Source organism: Pavona decussata, unplaced genomic scaffold (genome assembly GCF_977016875.1).
Source record: "Pavona decussata unplaced genomic scaffold, jaPavDecu1.1 SCAFFOLD_190, whole genome shotgun sequence".
NCBI lineage: Eukaryota > Metazoa > Cnidaria > Anthozoa > Scleractinia > Agariciidae > Pavona > Pavona decussata.
In genome coordinates this window covers 122292-142723 of record NW_028145599.1, presented here as the reverse complement: position 1 = coordinate 142723, position 20432 = coordinate 122292, and the positions used below count along the sequence as shown (strand labels likewise).

The following is a 20432-nucleotide window of genomic DNA, read 5'->3' as shown; positions in this document are numbered from 1 at the left end:
GTTCCCGAACAAACAGACCTGGGGGCAGAGCGAGATTTTTCTGTTGCAGCAAAAGGTGGTTCGCTGTCCCGTTATCACTCCAGATTTCTTTGCGACACCCACGATTCGAGATGAATCTGCGGAGGGCTTGAATAAAGGCATCAGTCTCTAATGAACTCACGTCTTCTATATGCACGGCGCAATTGGTAAGGCAGGTAAAGAGGCAGCCGTACACCTTTCCTGAACTCCGACCACGCTTCACGTAGAATGGGCCAAAGAAGTCGACTCCTGTGTAGGTGAAGGGCCGATCATAGGAAGTGAGACGTATAGTGGTAAGTATCCCCGCCTGTCACGCGGGAGACTGGGGTTCGATTCCCCGCCGGGGAGCCACTTTGGCAGGTCGGCCATCAACTGAGCCATGGGGACTTCATTTCGCTTGCGACAATCGATGCATCTTCGTAGAACATGGCGCACGAGTGACCTTGCTTGAATAATCCAGAAATGTTGTCGTATGAAGGAAAGTACGTGCTCTCGACCGGCGTGCTTGGAAGAGCACCGTATCTCTGAAAGGGATATTCCACCTCTCGCAGTAGAAGTTCCTTTATTCTGAACATGGTTAACAAAACGTAACAACCAGGGGACAAGAGTTAAGAGGCGAGGCCAAGATGAATAGCGACGCAGAAGCAAGTCCAGTGTTGGTCCACGGTCAATCACCATGACGGTTCTTTCAACTTGAACTTCACTGTCGTCTTCTGGAATATTGCCAATCCTTCTAACCGGCCAATGTTCTTCGGGCTTCAGGAGAAAACTTGGGCCAGAGAGCCAGCGGCAGTTTGGGTCAAGATCATGTAGCTTCATTCCTCTGGAACCATCGTCAGCTGGGTTCAGTGATGTTGGCACATGCCGCCATTGCTGAGGATTCGAGGCTTCATGAATTTCGTTCACTCGATTAGCGACGAATGGCTTGAATCGCCTCTTCTCGTTTGTAATGTACTGCAAGGTCGTCAAAGAATCTGTCCAGAATTTAACACCTTGAAGGGGTATGTCAAGTTCGTCGCGTATCAGTAGATGCAAGCGTGTAGCTACCAATGCTGACTGTAACTCTAAACGCGGTATGGACCACTGTTTCAGCGGGGAATTGCAGGTCTTTCCCATAACAAAGGCGCGATGGACCTTTCCCGTATCACCAACGATCCTTAAGTAGCCAACTGCAGCGTACCTTTAGTTGGATGCGTCAGAAAAATAGTGCATTGGACATCGGTGATGACTCGGGTGGGAGAAAATGATTTGAAGCATCGCGGAATCTTGATGTTCGCGACAAGAGGCAGAGACTCTACCCATCCATTCCACTGTGTTAGTAAAGGCTCTGGAATAGGGTCATCCCACTGGACGTCCATTCTCCATAGTTCTTGAAGAATGACTTTGACTGGGAGGAGAAACGGGCCCAAAAAACCAAGTGGATCAAATAGGGAACTAACAATCGAAAGAATGCCACGTTTAGTTGGAGGCTTGTTCGCGGGAACAACCTTGAATTGCAAGGTATCCGAAGCTGCATCCCAGTGAAATCCAAGTGCGCGGCTGATAGGAAGTTGGTTGAGGTCGAGGTTGATAGAAGGATTAGCTCGTTTCTCTTGTGGGAGGGCCTTTAACACCAGCCTACTATTGCTTGTGAACTTCGTTAGGTGAAAGCCGCCCTCACTCAGTAGCCTGGTCAGCTGGTCTGCAAGCCAAATCGCCTTTTCTGTTGTCGGCGCAGATTTCAGTACATCATCAACGTAGAAATTTCTGTGTACAGTCTTGATGTCTTCAGGGCTATACCGGCCTTTATTATCGTCTGCCGTCTGTCGAAGTGCCTTGTTGGCACAGCAAGGGGATCTAGTTGCTCCAAATATTTGGGCAAGCATCTGATATTCCTTAGGGGGGAGATTTGAAGAAGCATTCCACCACAAGAACCTTAGGGCGTCTGCATCCTCTGGAGGAACTGTGACTTGATGGAACATCGCCCCTACGTCAGCTGTGAACGCAGTTTCTTCTTCTCGAAAGCGAATAAGTACGCCAACCAGATTATTTGTGAGATCTGGGCCATGGTACAACCGATCGTTCAGGGAAGTGTCATCAAATTTAGCGGCAGCATCAAACACCACGCGTACTTTGTTGGGCTTGTTAACGTTCAGCACCGGGTGGTGTGGTAAGTACCAAGTGATCTTGGATCTCTTAGAGGCCTCTTCTTCGTTTAGCTGTCTTGCGTATCCTTTAGTAACGTAGTCATCTACGACGGAACGGTACTTTTCCTCTAGGCCAGGATCCCGATTAAATCTCCTTTTCAGAGCTTGAAGACGACCTTCTGCCAAGGCTCTGTTAAATGGAAGGTAGAATACTTCCTGCCTCAAGAGAAGGCCCATCTGGTAATGGCCGTCAACCTTAGAGATTCTGTTCTCTATTATCTTCAGCGCCTTTCGATCCTCAACAGACATTAGCCCAAAGGCTTCTTTCACGGTTCCGTGGAACTCAATTCGCCAGAATTCTTCCATCTGTCGATTGAGAGAAACATCTTCAGAAGAAGCATGATGCAGGTTGAACTGACGCCTACCGCCTACACTGCCGGAACCGCCAAGGATACTCCAGCCAAAGGATCGTATCGCGAAGGGCTCATTAGGTCTTCCTTTCCTAACTTCCAACGGAATAAAGGCTTCCTGGATGTTCGTTCCAATAAGGATAGAAACCTTCTTTCTTTCTACTTCGGGAAAAGGAACTTGACACAAATGCGACCATTGCTCCATCTTCTTGCGAGCTGTTACATGCTTAAGTGGGATGGTTAGGTCTCGTACAGACCATGCATTGCGCACAGTAATCTGGTGTGAGTGTTGATCATCAACGGGCGCTATTTTGAAGTCAACCTTTGCTCCATTCTCCTGTTTGTCTCTTTGGCTTACTGTGGAAAGGAGGAGTTGCCCCACTTCGCCTTGAATACCAAGCTGATCGACGAGAGATGGGTCAATCATGGTGACGTCAGAGCCGGAGTCGATCAAGCCGTAAGTGGTTGTATGTCGTCCATCGTTAGCGATGATCTTGAGGGGCATGATCTGCAGGTAAATCTCGGAGGATTCAGCCACGGAGCATCAGTTGGTCGCTTGACAGGTCAGTAGGCATGGTTGGGATGACTGTGACTTCAGTGTTATTAGTGTGATGATCAGCGTTTTCTCGGGATGGACCTGACAGGTGAAGCAAAGTGTGATGAGACCTTCCACAACTAGGTACCTTACAACGCATTGGCGACTTGCACGAACTGGCTGTGTGTTCCGTGGAGTTGATGCAGTTGAAGCAAATCTGTTTTCTATTGACTAAGGCCCTCCTCTCCTCGACGGATTTAGACTTGAATACCCCGCAGCGATAGAGTGGGTGGCACTGGACACACAAGGGGCAGTTGCTGGCTTTAGTGTCTTTATTGATCGCAAGTCTGCTGGCCTCCCTAGAGGTACTTGTGGTAAGAGTGGTAAGGTGACGCAGGTGAGACTTGTCTCGATCTTCATTTCGTTTGTGTCACTTCACCTTAGAAGAAGTTGTGAAAAACGGATGATTAGCCAAATCAGCTCGGTCATTCAGGAACTCAACAATGTCTTTGAATGTGGGGATAATTCTTCCTTGGCGTTGAAGCTTCTTCAAATGTTCTCGAAACTTGTCTTGGAGCTATTCGGGCAACCTTAGTATCACTTTCTCGAGATTGTCAGAGTTCATTTCTCCTAAACAGTTCATAGATCCGAGGGTATCATACATGACTTGTGCCATATCTGCATAGCGTTGGAGACCATCTCTTATCTTGAGGTGCGATGGGGGGACCTTTAGTCAGAGTGTCGACGCAAGCTCTTACGATCTTAAATGGTTGACCAAAACGACTTTGCAGGACTTCTAACGCCTTGGTTAAACCTCCTGGCAAGGCCACGTACCTTTGCACAGCTCTAAGAGCAGGGCCCTCGAGAAACTGCAACAGGCGAGCCATCTTAGTCTGTTCATCCAATGCCTTCGATTCTACCATCTGGTGAAACCTCTGTCTGAATAGTGGATATCTCTCATGGCAGTCATCAAACTTAAGCACCTGGAGTGGAGGTAGACCTTGATCGGCACTAATTCTTTCTATTGTGGTAGCAATAGTTGCAAGGAAGCTTTCACCCATTGGCTGAAGAGAAGGTGGAAGGTGTCCTGAAGTTGCGTGATAAGGCAGGCTAACTGGACCATAGGCTTGAGCTGCATGTGTGAATATCGGACCTGCATTGTAGGGCGGCTGGGAGGAAAACAGGGAGACACCCGGGTACATAGCAGGAACACACGAGCTAGCGCGTGGAGACTCGGGAATATACGAGGACGGCAACGTTGAGGCAGACTTAACAGGAACCACAGAAGCACGCGTAGGCATCGGTGGAAAATCAGGAACACACGTGGGGTACGCAGGTAACGAGGAGACGCGTGAGGACACCACAGAAACTGCAGAGGCTCACAAGGAATCTCACGTAGGCATGGGTGGAAAATCTGTAAGACGCGTAGAGTACGCAAGTAACGAGGAGACGCTCGAGGACACCACGGGAACTGCAGAGGCACACGTAAGCATAAATGGAAAAGCGGGAACACGAGTAGAGTACGTAGGCAACGTGGAAACACGTGAGGACACCACTGGAACTGTAGGGGCTTGAAAGGACGTGGCTGAAAACTCAGGAAAAAGTGAAGTGGGCGCAGGTAACGTTGATCCACGCGAGGACGTGTCGGGAAGAACAGAGACACGCGAAGACGTGACTTGGGAGGTCGAAACTCTCGTGGATGAGACGGAGCACGTGGATGGAGACGCGTGAAATGATGTGGACCAGGTGGGGTACATAGCGCTACGTGTGGATAGAACAGGATGCGTGCCATCCTGCGCGATGGACCCTAATTTCGTGGAAACAGCTTGAGAGAAGACAACTTGTGGAACAGCGTCGGTTACGCTTGTAAAGTTTCCGTCAATGTCAATATTCCTGTTAAAACTATGGCGCTCAGGTGGATTTTCCTCAAACTGCAAACAAGAAAACTCGCGCTCTGCTAACTTCAAATCCAAATCCGCCATCTCTGTCCTTTCCCTAGCTTCGTCTGCCTCCTTTTCGGCGTCGACCTTCGCTAATTCCAGTTGGTGTTGAAATTCGAATTGCTTTTGCTTCATTTCAAGTTCCAATAACTTAACTTTCATTGCCATTGTTCTCGATCGTTTCTGCTCGGTTTGTTTCTCGATTAAAGCCGCTTTTTCTGCCGCGATTTTTGCTTCGCGAAGTCTCCAGCTCGCTGCACTTAACTTGGACCTGGGAAGTTCGACTGCTCTGCTATTTCACCGATCCTCGAGGCGATGAAGTGTTGAGACGGGGTAATTCTTCTGACACTTGTTTATTAAAATATGAAGCAGCTTCGATCGCGAAATGTTCGATCCTATCATCATAGAGACGTTTTCTGACCTCTTGAACCTCGTAAACACCCTGGATTTCGTGAAGTTCCACGCTGCCCTCACTGAGAAGAGCTTTGGTCCGCGCGATGTTGTCTCCATAATTTCTAAATGCATCAGACAAAGTGGCTTGCAGATTCCGCACTTGCACCAAGTTAGAAAAGTCCGCAAGTAAATGATCAATTTGAGCACACACTTTAGACATTGTGGCGACATAGCCACCTACAGACCGTTTTAGACTGTTCATCTTTTCGCGCACACCTCCTTCCTGGTCCTGCAGCGAATTAGGCATTCTACTCCTGGAACTCGCTCGGATGGTACTTGCATCATCAGCTTCGATACCGTCCATAATCTTCAATTGGTATTTTGCGATGAAGTGGCGAGGGCCACGAAGAGACTCACAGGTTTCAATCCGCAATTTATTCACTCCAACCAAGGGGTTTAGTAAAATACCTAACAGAAAAAGTAACAGGAAAACAACTAAGAACGACTATACAAAGAATAAACGCGAAAATGAAAACTGAAACCAAAAACAAGACGACTGAAAAAAACTTACCAATTGCTGGATTTAGGTGGGTGAGTGATAAAATGAAAGTGTAGAAAATGTTATGTACGACTAAATTAACATATGGTGCGAAAACTTTTCAGGATGGAATGAAGGTGCACGACACAATTAACACGGATAAAGATACGGAAAATAAAAACTAGATCCAAAAGTGTTAATCAACAAAAACCGCAACACAGACAATTATTTCAATTGCCAAGGGAGGATAGGTTTTAAATATCTGCATCTAGCATCTCGCGTACATGCCAGTATAGGCATCTTGTTTTTTTTTTCTTGGAAGAAGCTTCAAATCTGCACATTAATTTATTCATTAAACTCTCTCCTCTCCTACTCGGCAAGTATTGTTCTGATTGTCTTCAACAGAAGCAGGCCAATCAAAATCCATTCTTGTCGCGTATATCGCGAGGCGTGGGACCCACTCACCCCTACATGTGTGACGTCAAAGCATCATTTGGTTTATTTAAGTTCCGGATTAAATTTGTGGCTGCCATATTGTTATTAAGTTGTGGACTCAAGTGTGCCGTTTTCAAACGGAAAACTAACCGTTTTGAAGCGGTAAATCGAAAGAATATTTTCTAAGAAGCACTCGACATTTAACACAATGGAAATCGGTGAGTTACTGGCGAAGGAATCGTCCTTTGTTTGACAGTTTTATAGCACGATGAAAGGTCATTGATAAGCTTAAGTTACCGTAATGGAATTTCCCAAATTTCCGGTGAAATCCTAAGAAGTGTAACACAAGGGAAACAACGTAACGCGCTCTTCGTGACTCAAACTATTCTACTAGAAAGTATAGTTTTATCAATCTGCAAAGCATACAGTTGGAATAAATGATTCAGCCACAGCATCTCGCGTAAATGCCAGTATAGGCATTTTGTTTGTTTTTTTCTTCGTAGTAACTACAAATCTGCACATTAATTTATTTATTAAACTCTCCCGTCTCCTAGTCGGAAGGTATTGTTCTGATTGTCGTCAACAAAAGCAGGCCAATCAAAATCCATTCTTGTCGTGTATATCGCGAGGGAGGGGACCCACTCACCCCCTACCTGTGTGAGGTCAAAGCATCATTTGATTTATTCATTAAAAGCGGATTAAATTTTGACGCCATATTGTTAACATGTTGTGGACTCAGGTGTGCCGTTTTCAAACGGAAATTTAGCCATTTTGAAGCGGTAAATCGAAAGAATATTTTCTAAGAAGCACTCGACATCTAAAACAGTGGAAATTGGAGAGTTCCTGGCGAGGGAATCGTGCTTTGTTTGACAGTCTTAGGGCCACGATGGGAGACTAAAGAGGTCATTGAGAAGCTTACGCTATCGTAATGGAAATACCGCAATTTCCGGTAAGTTTCTAAGTAACGTAACACAAGGGAAAAAACATAACGCGATCTTCGTGACTGAAACTATTTCATTAGCAAGGATAGTTTTATCAATCTGCGAAGCATACAGTTGGAATAAATGAATCAGGCACAGCATCGCGCGTAAATGCCAGTATAGGCATCTTGTTTTTTTCTTCGTCGTAGTCACAAATCGCCAAATTAATTTATGCATTAAAATATGTCCTCCCCTAGTGGGGATGAATTGTTCTGATTGTCTTCAACAAAAGCAGGCCAATCAAAATCTATTATTCGGGCACATATCACGAGAGAGGGGACCCATTCATCCCTTCCTGTATGACGTCAAATCATTATTTGATTTATTCATTAAACCTTGATTAAATTCTGCCCTCTCCCAGAAGGGATTTATTGTTCTGATTGTCTTGAACAAAAACAGCTCAATCAAAATCTATTATCGGCGCGTATATCACGAGGGAGGGGACCCACTTATCTCTACCTGTGTGACGTCAAAGCAAGTCATCATTTCGAAAAGTTGTTTTTGTTTAATAGCGGCCACATGCATGAATTTAAGACTCTGATCTGCCGTTTTCAGAGAGAAAACAAACCTTTTTCAAGCGGTAAATCGAAATAATAACTTCTAGGTAGTACTCGACAGTTGAAACGGTGGAAATTGGGAGAGTTCACAGCGAAGAAATTCCGCTTTCAAAAACAGATGGAATAATCAACGCGAAGGATTGGAGCTAGAGGAGGCCAGACCAGTTCAGCGGGGTCATGACGTTATTGCAGAGTTATTGCTGGTATGATTCCTAATAACACAACGATAAGTATCACGCAATATATCTGATTAAAACCATTCAGACAATTATTTCAATTGCCAAGGGAGGATAGTTTTTAAATATCTGCGAAACATACAATGGGGAATTATTGGGGCAACATTAAGCATTCCGTGTTAATGCCATTAGCCGAGCATCTTCTTAATTAAACTCTCCCCTCTCCTACTCGGGATGTATTGTTCTGTTTGTCTTCAACAAAAGCAGGTTAATCAAAATCCTTTTTTGTCGCTTATATCGCGAGGGAGGCGACCCTATGTATGACGTCAAAGCATCATTTGATTTATTTATCTAAAGCGGATTAAATTTGGCGCGATTATGTTAACACGTTGTGGACTCAAGTGTGCCGTTTTCAAACGAAAATTTCACCATTTTGAAGCGGCGAATCGAAAGAATAACTTCTAAGAAGCACTCGACATTTAAAACGGTGGAAATTGGTGAGTTCCTGGTGAAGCAATCGTGCTTTGTTTGACAGTCAGCACGATGGCAGACTGAAAAGAGGTCATTGAGAAGCTTTTTAAACCTTCTTGTAATGGACTTTCCGCAAGACCCTAAGAAGCGTAACACAAGGGAAACAGCGTAACGCGATGTTCGTGACTCAAACTATTCCATTAGCAAGGATAGTTTTATAAATCTGCGAAGCATACAGTTGGAATAAATGAACCAGTGACAGCAATCATGCGTATATGCCGATCAATCAACACGGGAGCCACAGTGCCTTTCCAATTATACCCAACTTATGCCATTTTCAGCCCTTCGAAAAAACCTCGAAACACATTAATATGTGTACCTGTAATGGTCATTGCTGAAAAATGAGAAAATCACAAGAAAAATTAGGGTACAGGTGAAAAAAAATACACTCAGTCTGCACGGTCTGCACAGTCTGCCCCGTATGCAGTCTGCAGTCTGCATGGTCTGCGTTTCAACATGAGGTAACAGAGTAACAGATCGGGGGATGGGGGGGTGGGTAGAGTTACTAGAATGGGGTCGCACATTTTCGGATTTTGGGGTAACAAAATTTTATTAAGTAGGGATTCGCATGAAATGGTCTTGGTTAAAAAGTTCAGAAAGTTGTTGTTTATTAAATGTAACAACCACCTCGCATTACTTTCCGTTATTGTAAACCACAACTTCAATATTAACCAGTTACACAATTAATAGCACATAACCACCGGTTGCATAAATAGTAGACTTGCTTACAAGTCGAGCTTAGAGAGCGCGAAGCGCGATCGTCAGAGCTCGAGAGAGCGAGCGCGGAGCGCGAGCGAGCTAGAGCTCGACTTGTTTCCCTTGCTGGAAATCGAATCAAGTGACGTCATTTTGGCGCGAACTTTTCAGGGTGCGAAGTTCAAACTGTCAACTCAATGCATTCTTGACATTTCAGTCATTTCAACGCATCTTTGGAAACGCCGACAATTGCATTGGAAAACTTTCCCCATGCGTTTCAAAACATTGGGAATGTTTCCGAACGAAACCAAAATACGTTGAAAATCATTTAAAAATTGGGCCAACGCATTTGCAAAACATTTTTCAAACGTTGACAACGCATTTGAACAGTGAAAGGACAAGTCATTTTCTTTATCAGCCCCGCGAAACGACAGTATCGTACTACACACTGTTCATGCGAAGATTTTGTTTACATTTTGATGACTGCAGAAATTATGTCGATTCGCTTCGCGAAGATTTTTAAAATGCTTTACTTCGAATGTGCGAGTAATAATAATAATAATACCGGCTACTGCTAGCGCTGCTACTGCAATAATAAATTTTAAAATGAAAGCACTACACAGCATGACATGCAGAGTGCTGTCTTGACGGGAAAACCTGGAAAACAACATAAAATGTATCGGCTCTAATGGGTTTCCTATTATATACCGAACGAAATTCGGCCGTTAACTCGTTTGGGATAACGGCCGAATCCGTATCGGTTTATAACAACCGAACAAGTTAACGGCCGAAAAATGCTTGCTATATACCGAACAAGGTTGAAGCTTATCTAGTTATTATCAAAACACTCATTAAAAATGCAGCATATATAAACTCGGTCAGTATAAGCCACAAAATACCGATCGATCGCCTCTTGATGTTGATGTCCGTTTAACCGGAACCAAGCAAACGGACATAACATCTTTTCTTTCGCCGTGATGTAGAAAATCGAAAACGAATGGGGCCACCTCAAAGGTCAAGCTTTTTTCCCGATCATCCTGTAGGCGCCGATAAAAACACGTCCTTTCCACAACAGTGACTTTCGATTACTTTGCGCTGATGTTCGCGGACATCTCTGTACTTTGCTTTTTGCAACCCATACACGAATTGCGTCGTTAAATGAACGTGTAATCAGTGCGAGGAATTTAGAAGTTCTTGGTCGTAGACCGAAATAACAATCGCTATCGAAGAGCTAGTGTTGTATGTTCGAACAGCTTGGTTATGATCTGGCTTGATTGACGTGTACTTTCATATCGCTGGTTCTGATTGGATAATGCTACAGGAGGAAAATTCCTCCTGTAAATTTGGCGCGCTGCAAGTGATAAAAGTCGCTCGCGCCAGGTCCATTCAAAGAGAAGCAAGCGAGCGACTTTGAGAAAGTCTACATAAATAGAAAGTGACTTGATTATTCGGGATCGCGAAAATTACATTTGCCCAAAAGTGACTAAGATGGGGTCTTTAACTGGCCACAAAATAGACTATAATGGGGCAGGGGCTCTGAGAGGCAAGCGGCACATACCCAGCAAAACTGAACCCAAGTACCCCCTCCCCACGGGGTAACAGAGTGACAAGGTAGCAAAGTAACAAGGTAACAGAGTAACAAGGTAACAAAGTAACAGGGTAACAGAGTAACATGGTAACAGAGTTACAAGGTAGCAAGGTAAGTGAGCAACAAGGTAACAGAGTAACAGAGTAACAAGGTAACAGAGTAACAAGATAACAAGGTAACAGAGTAACAAAGTAACAGAGTAACAGGGTAACAAGGTAACAAGGTAACAGAGTAACAGAGTAACAAGATAACAGAGTAACAAGATAAGAAGGTAACAGAGTAACAAGATAACAAGGTAACAGAGTAACAGAGTAACAAGGTAACAGAGTAACAAGATAACAAGGTAACAGAGTAACAAGGTAACAGAGTAACAAGGTAGCAAGGTAAGTGAGCAAAAAGCACATTAGCAGAGTAACAAGGTAACAGAGTAACAACATTAAACAGAGTAACAAGGTAACAAGGTAACAGAGTAACAAGATAAGAAGGTAACAGAGTAACAAGATAACAAGGTAACAGAGTAACAGAGTAACAAGGTAACAGAGTAACAAGGTAACAAGGTAACAGAGTAACAAGGTAACAGAGTAACAAGGTAGTAAGGTAAGTGAGCAAAAAGCCAAACAGGGTTATAAGGTAACAGAGTAACAAGGTAACACAGTAGCAGAGTAACAAGGTAACAGAGTTACAAGGTAGCAAGGTGAGTGAGCAAAAGTCAAACAGAGTAACAAGGTAAAACAGTAGCAGAGTAACAAGGTTACAGAGTAAAAACGTAACAGAGTTACAAGGTAACAGAGTAGCAAGGTAACAGAGTTACAAGGTAACAGGTAACAGAGTAACAGAATGAATAATGTAAGAGAGTGACAAGGGGGACACAGTAACCAAAAATAAAATTTGGGGACATAATGATTTCAAAAAGAGTTTGGGTACATTATAACCAAAAATAAAAACTGAGGACATAACTGAATTACCATATATGAAGTACCTTCATCGTAGAGAGTCTCTCCCGGCGACCAACCGCTGGCCAAAGAGCCTGAGGACTCTGGGTACGAGATTGGATTGGACCAAGGCAAAAAATTGGCGAGGTTGTAGTTTATCAATCATTCAAACTTCCCGGGTTTTACAGGAGGTGACGTCACGATGGCCTGCATCATCCGGACAAGCAATCCGATTGTGAAAAGCCGAAGTTGACCCCTCCCTCCTGGATTGGACACTGTTACGACCTACTGATATACAGGAATCGCGGGCTCGGAATTTTGACTGAGAGACCCCTACGATTGGGGGTAATGCCCTTATACCCAGCTATGTTGTTTATATCATGTTATAACTAAATTATCGGTCTTCAATATATATGTAAAATTAAGGTTGGAGTAATTTGGAGCTTTTGCAAAAGAGAACTCGGAACACTATTCGGTCACGATTAGCGGGAAGTGCAGGCATTCAACACCGTTTTCACAAATTTAACCAAATTTTTTGCGCAAACATACGTACCCTGAAGGAGAAAGGTCGTGCTTTTCAAAATATTGGAAAATATACTTCCCCGATCGTGAAATCAGCCTTGCTCTTTTTTAGATTACTTGTCCTACAATTTTTTCGTTGATTGGATCCTTCACTACAGGATTATACGGAATCCGTAACAAGTCTTACACCTGGCTCCGTGGCTTTTTAACTGGGCGCAGTCAACGCGTCGTGGTTAACGGTTTTAATTCTACGTGGTCTCCAGTGGTATCCGGGGTGCCTTAAGGTACAGTCTTGGGCCCTATCCTTTTTTTGATGTTTATAAACGACCTACCCCACAATATTGCATCTGGCATAAAGCTCTTTGCCGACGATTGTGTACTTTATCGTCCGACGGATAAATTCCACCGAAGATCACCTAGCTCTCCAGCGAGACCTCGATCAACTAGATACGTGGGCGTGAACATGGCAGATGAAATTTGCTCCTACAAAATGTTTTGTTATGTCAGTTACTTTAAAGAAATCTCCTTTTAAGTTTAGCTACTCCCTTTGTAATGTGCAGCTTGTCGGTGCTTGCTATCAAAAGTATCTCGGTGTCTACATAACATGTACGCTGAGCTGGCAAATGTAGTGTGTTGAAGCCAAAAAGAAGGCCATGAGAGTCCTAGGGATCCTTCAGAGGAACCTTTCATCGTGCGACGGATCTGTTAAAGAACATTGCTATCTATCCTTAGTGCGCCCGATTGTTGAATACGCCACTGTTGCCTGGTCTCCACACACCAAAAAAGGGATTGACTGCTTTGAGTATGTACAGCGCCGCGCAGCGCGGTTTGTTAACAACGATTATAGCCGTTATAGTAGTGTATCATCTATGCTCACGGACTTAAATTGGCCCTCACTGCAATTAAGACGTAGCATATGTGATATCGGTATGTTTTATCAAATACATAGAGGTCACGTTAACATCTCCCTCCCCCACGAGCTTACCTCTGTGCCCGCGTACAGCCGTACAAGGGCGAGTCATGACTTTAAGAAAGTCTACCGTTCTCTTCAGTTGACGCTTACAAACACTCATTTTATGTAAGATCAATCCCAGCATGGAATGCATTACCACCTGACATCGTCAAGTCTGGCTCCTACTCAGAATTTCTTAGTGGGGGGGGGACAGGGGGGTCAGAACCTCCCGCCTCCCGTACCTTTGCCTCCCGCCTCCCGCCCTTTTTCGCGTTTCTCCCGTCCCTTAGTAAATTAGAAGGCTTTAAAACCCGTATTAGTCATAGAGCTGTACCAGGACGTACCATTCGTCGTAGGCCGTTCATTTTTCATTTTTTTACTTTATTTATTTTGATTAACGTTAACATTATTGATAGGTTTTGTACTCTGAGTTAATGAAATTTTGACTAACATAAAGACTTTTGCTCTTGAGCCATCGTAGCTTGATCAGAAATAAAATACAAACAGCGGTGATAAACATAATAAACTTGCGCATTTTATGTAACTTGACGTTTCATATTCCACGTCAAGCTAAAATGCGCAAGTTTATTATCTTTATCACCGCTGTTTGTATTTAATTTTTGACTAACATGTTCGTTTTGTTTGACGGTTTAACCATTCTTTCAGTGTCAACAGTCTTAGTCCATCGTGCAGTGTAGTAGTTGTTGCACTTCTTAATTATTCATTTGTTGGGATCATGTAATTCAAATAGGGACATGGCGAGCTGGCAGCCAAACGCCCCAGTTAGAGTTCAGTACGTCTGCCTAATTCTTGGCGCTGTATTGCGGATCCATCGCATTTACTTGATACACTAATTATAATCTTGATATCTTTCTCGATATCCTTACTCCCTAAAACTGCGTGAAAAAAATTGCTTTTAGTTCGGGAAAAGGTAAAATGAAACTTTAGGACCTGCTTTCAATCCAAGTTTTAAATCTCTGGGTTACTGGTGGTGAATTCTAAGCTCGTTGCTACTGCTCTGAGGAAAGAATTACTGCATTAAATGCAAAAAAGCGTTCGAAATTAGGCAAACTGTTCATCAAAAAGAAGTCTTCATCAATGTGCCAAGGAGGCGGCACTGATCTCCTGCTACTCCTAATCCTACACCTTTTTTCTATAAAGTCGTTCCTGGTTGCTTCCCGTGCTGTTTGGCTGCCTATTGTGATAGGAATCGATTTTGCCTTGTCCAAAACGAAAAAAGCGTCGTGAAACGAACCACTCCACACTCTCCACGTGCTCACTGAAACAGCATTCTATTCGCAAATTCCCATACACCATGCAGCAAAATCTTTAGTACGGTCCGATTGGCGGTCATTGGGAGCTAACTCCCAAGAAGGTCGTCCATGCCCCAGATTTCTCACTACCGTACTGAAAGATACTAAGAACTACTAAAATGGTCTTTGACGACATTGAATTTTTTTTTTATATCTCTGATACTAAATTTACAAGACGCGTATGCTCACCTCTTTTGAGATTACTAACAACTTGCGCGGCACTCACACATGTGTTTACATGCCACGCTTGACATTTCATGAGCTATGACGTAACACAATGAAAGGGTTTACAATTTCACCGGAAGCAACCCTGTTTATCGCCTGAGCACGAATTTTTGTGTGCCCTTGGATATAAAATATTGTGTAAAGCCTCGGAGGACGCTAAATGGAGGACAAATAACATTGTAAAACATTGTTCGGTTCTTTTTTTGATAGTATTCTAACGCATTAATAAGTAAAGAAATTCACTGCTTTGTATTGCTCTCCCGCTTCCCGTCCTCTTAGAACTCCCGCCTCCCGCCCTTTCCTCTCCCGTCTCCCGTACCCCTCCCGCCCCCTATTCTCCCGGGCTCCCGCCCCCCTGTCCCCCCCCCACTTCTTAGTTCTTTGTATGTTCTGCATGTATAATTTAACCTATTGTGTGTCCGCTGGCCGCTCCATCGCCGGATTAGCTTTGCTAATGGCAATTATGCTAATTAAAGAAAATATTAAAGATTAAAGGATCCAGTACTTTTATTTTGTCACGGTGCAGTGGTCCTGGTTTTCAGTGGTTTTTTACTTAACTTTTTTTCGTCTTGGACGCAGAAGATTGAGTATTTTGCATACAGACAAAAACATGTACAGTCGACTCCCGATAACTCGAACCCTCGCTAACTCGAACCTCCCGCTAACTCGAACCAATTTTCCTTTCCTTCCAGTCATTTTCTATATAATTTTACCCTCGATAACTCGAACTCCCGATAATTCGAACCTAAATTTCCCTTGAAGGTTCGAATTATCGGAAGTCGACAGTAAAGTTGTGGGCCAAAAGTATTTTTAGAAAAACCTTTACTACATACTACTAATAGCTGAAAAAAAAAAGGCGAAGAAAGCTAGAATTGCGGTTTGTAAAAAGACACTTTCTGGCAGCCATTGCAAGTTATTGCACAGGAAATGCGTGAAAAGAACCCTTGTGCTAGTCCCACTCCTCATCACCTTGGGAACGAGGTTGGTCGCTGAGCCGTTTTTCATCATTGGCTATCGTAGTGTGACGTCACGCCACAGGGTTTGAGAAGTGAAATGTTCAAGCTTCACAAGTAACGTGCACGTAGCCCTCAAATACTTTACTCTAAAATTGCGGAAGTGTGATACACAATACGTTCCAAAAAGGACTGAGCCTTTAACAACTCACCCAAACTATAAAATAGCAAGAGAAGTGCAAGTTGCATCACACGACTTGAATTGGCGGAGTGACTCGGAAATCCCACAACGGACTTGTATTTGTTGGGTTTATTTCTTCTTAGATTTCAGAGTTAGCCAATAATATCTTTATGGTACAACACAAGGATTCTTTTTGGCCGTGTTACAGACAAGTTAAATCATCAGACATCAGCTTGTTAGTCTTGGAGTACCTTGTGTCTTGGAGGAGTCTTAAAAACACCAGTGAGCTCGAGGGTCGAAACACTTTCAAGACGTCAAACAAGCCAGGGAATAGCAAACAAGCTTACGTCGTAAGAAATGGAGCCTACTAATCCTTACGCCGACGTCGAAGCTCAGAAACTTGCTGATCAGGCTAAAGGATGGCAAAGTGATATGCTATTGGCTTTACAACAGAACGCTGCTCCAGAGCCAATTCGCCTGGCGTGTATGACAAACGTGCCATCAAGACCTTCCTTCTTTCAAGAAGAGTTTCATGGACGAATTCCACGAGAGAAAGCGGAGGAGTTACTCTCGGCAAATGGCCCAGTCAACGGACGATACTTAGTAAGAGAAAGTAATAGTTCTCCAGGTGATTATAGCCTGTCATTAAGCTACGGTGGTCATATTTTTCATTACAGATTAAAATACGAAAATGAGAGGTACTTTATCAATGAGGATAAATCTGAAAAATACACGTCGATTACTGATCTTGTTGTGGATGTGCTGAGAATGTGTCGCGTGATTAAAGACGTCGATGGTCATGTGCCAAAAGATGAGAAGAAAAAGGCAAATTCTTTTCCCCACGTATTCAAACCACATAGCTACAAGCATTTCAAATGGTGTACGTTCTGTGGACGGTTCTTGTGGGGGATTAGAGATCAAGGCATGAAGTGTGAAGGATGTGGCCTTGATGTTCACAGCCGTTGTATGAAGCATGTCGGAGAGGAGTGTACTCAAAAGCTTCCTTGCAAAGAAAAGAAAATTCCACGGAAAAAATCACTCACCAGTAGCTCACCGATCAAGCAAAACAGTGTTTCAAGCGACACATTCAAAGCTAGTTGTGAGTATCAAGAAAGCTGTGTTAGATTCCTTGCTCACTTAAATATTCCCTCGCGATTTTTTGAGATTGATGCATTAAATCCATGTTATTGTGAAGATTGCTGTGTTGATGTTGATACGCCATTATGCAAGAGTGGTGATCCGCCCCAAATGTACTCATTACCGACTGGATGGTGTCGTTTTCAACTTGTATCTGCATGTCTTTCACCTGAAAGCAGTGTTGTATCATCAACTTGGAATTTGGCATTTTTGTCCTTAAGCCCAGGGGAGGTAACAAAATCACTAGAGTCCAGATTTACTGAAAACCGACCTGATGACTCAAGTCAAGAAGGATCCAGGCCTCTTATCAAGATGACACCCTCTATCATCTGTGCTGATTTGGACTCTCCTAAATTGAAATATACAGACAGTGACACTGGTGATACCAAGGCAGGCCAAGTTGTTCTGCAAGCCTACATTGAACCATATTCCTATCAAATGATGCGCAAATCAGGATCACCCGATGAAATTGATCCTTATTTTAAAATGGACACTATTTATTGGGTGACAAGACAAGCTTCATCTATTATACCATTTGCATTGCTTGTCAAAACCATGGATGCAACTTACTTGAAATTATAAATTCATTTATTGTTCCCTGGGTTATTCCAGTGCAATTCTGATTTGCAATCCTGAGGGTGCCCAGTGCGCTTTATACATGAATGGTGAGTTGTTGTCCCATAATGGTATGAGAAGATTTTAATAATAAAATTAACATGAAGGGTAATACTCAGATAAACTAAAAATAAGCAAAAATTATTAGTAAGAAGCTGATGCTTCAGCATCATCATGATGCCATTATCAAGACTAACTTACAAATTATGAGGGATGTAAAATATATTGGTTTGAGTGTCAAAAATTAGCATAAGAGCAAAAAACCCTAAACAACAGAAAAAATCTTTAAGCAAACACTTCACTGCTTATAGAGTCAGTTTGCACATTCAAAGTTGGCTGAAACTAGTGAATAAATAACATCTCTTAGATGACGCGATCAAATTTGTTGTTGCATTTCGGAATCACGCAAATCTCTTCCAAAAAACACGTAGGCATGGTGGCATTGTGTTTGTTGAAGTAATGCTTATATATTGATGACTATTTCTGTTTGTGTCCATCAACACGTTCATGCAGGTGGCCTCAAGTGTATTATGCGCCAATCAACTTGAAACTTCAACATCCCCCCCCGCTCCCCGGGCAAACCCCGGCCATTTGAACTTTTGAAGATTGGATCGTTCATATTCCCGCCCCCTCGGGCGGATTTGTCTGTCAAATGCCCCTCCTAAAGAACAATCGTTGTCGGCTCCTGTCAAGAGTTACTACAAAAACCACAACTCTGACAACTTTAACATTGAAACTAATGATTGGAAATTGAATTTGTTAAGTCGGACAATGTCAATCAGCAAGTGTAAGCTGTTCTAACTCCGAAACACAGCAAAGGTTGTTTAATGAGGGATACTTAATAACATATTTAAAATGAGTAGGCCGGCTACGTAGACTGTTCAAGTGGCAGGGTATTCTGCAGTTTAAGCCAAAGCGACGGTTTTTCACTCGACAATGTTTTTTTTTTGTTAACTGTTCACTGCAGTTAAGTGTTTTCTGGCTATTCTAAAAACCTCTGCAGACACAAATGCGGGAGAAAGGCGCAGCTTTACTCATTGCACAAAAAACTACATCGTCTAAAGAACTAGAAATACATATTTTAAAATTAGTTAGCCGGCTACGTAGAATGTTGCTCGCGCGGCAGGATATTCTACCATTTAAAGCCAAAGCGGTTTTTCATTCGACAGTGTTTATTTCTTTCACTATTCACTGCGGGACAAAGCTGCAGCTTGACTCATTGTATAAAAAATCTACATCGTTTATATACAATCTTTAAAAATAATTAATATTTAAGCACTCTCACTTTTGAAGACCTTTATTTGTAAGGTTTTTTTGTAATGCTGTATCTCTTCCTTTAACCCTTTCACTGTTACAAGGACATACTGAGTACGTCCTGTATCAGTTTACTCATACGCTATGAGGACGTACTCAGTACGTCCTAAGTTACAGTGCTTGTATGAATAATACCGCACATAGAAAAAAGAATCAACCACATATGAATAAACTTATGAGGGCCTGGTAAAGACTGGTACATTTGGTGACAGATACATGACCGAAAAAACCTACAAGATTTGTTTTTCTCGTCAACTGCAAATTATCCGCCATCTTGGATTTTCCACGTGGTTTTTGGGTGAATTTTGTGATTACTTCATCCTTTTTTCTCTTGAAACTTACGAGCAATGAGTGGATACACAGCTGACGATGTTCTAGAGAGGTTTTGGAACGATTCTGCTGACCCGTAAGGCATTTTTGGCAATGAATTTGACGGCGAAAGTGATGAAAATTATCGCGACAAGGCTGGTCCGCACAGGGGTAAAAACAATGGCCCGCAGTGAAAGGGTTAAACTCTTCCATCTCGTCCAAACACGTGTTTATAGCTGTTAGCGACTTCGGCGCCCCCCCAAAAAAAGCGATTTGAAACCTGACACTTCCGGTTCAATTTTCCCCACCCCACCCAGGCAAGGTCAAATTCCCCACCCCCGGGAAGGCCTTACCCGTCAAATTCCCCACTCCCGGGTACAGAAAATGGTCAAATGCCCGGGGTTTGCCGGGGGGGGGATTTGAAGTTTCGATTTGATCGGCGCATAACCAACATACCCTGCATCACACAGGTTACATTAAAACTGATAAACTACACATTGCCTAGGCAATACTCCATTTTATTGTAATTAGTCCTCATTTCCATTTTTACCTTTTAGCTTTAATCACACTTTTTTTTATTCTCAAATTTTAGCACCCTTTCTGTATATATTTCCGTTTACGCGCTACATATTTTCGTTCGTTAAAGGCTATAGACTGATAGCCGAAAGGTCATGTTTTTAAAAATTTTAACCAGAGAATGATTTTTAACCTAATAGACATTGTTAGTTAACAATAGCGGGCTTGGCTTCTTGCACGCTTAGATCTCTATTTAAGGACGGTGCCTACTAATGCCAAAGTATTTTGGTGCGGTTTATGACTATGCGAGAAAAGCAGATCTTAGCAAGGCCTATTGGAATCCAAAAAGAAAATTGGGGGTAACCACGCATTTTTCAGAGATAATAAAGCAACAATATCTCTAAAAAGCGCCAAAATATAAAGCAATGTATGGGATTTTTTCCTAAATTCAAGCTTAATTTTCTCTGAAAAATGCATGGTAACCCCCAATTTTCTTTTGAGATACCAAAGGCATTTGGTAAGTTCTGCTTTTTCCGTATA

General features: G+C 42.9%; 1 protein-coding gene across 1 annotated transcript; it reads left to right on the top strand.

Moving 5' to 3' along the window:
* The first annotated feature begins 15773 nt into the window (after window positions 1-15773).
* On the top strand, window positions 15774-20144 carry LOC146462178 (uncharacterized). Its single transcript, XM_085085787.1, has one exon. The coding sequence runs from the start codon at window positions 16359-16361 to the stop codon at window positions 17718-17720; it is 1362 nt and encodes a 453-aa protein (XP_084941913.1). The 5' UTR covers window positions 15774-16358; the 3' UTR covers window positions 17721-20144.
* The last annotated feature ends 288 nt before the right edge of the window (window positions 20145-20432 follow it).

Coding starts and splice junctions, on each gene's coding strand:
- LOC146462178 (XM_085085787.1), top strand. CDS start 16,359: ATGGAGCCTACTAATCCTTACGCCGACGTCGAAGCTCAGAAACTTGCT.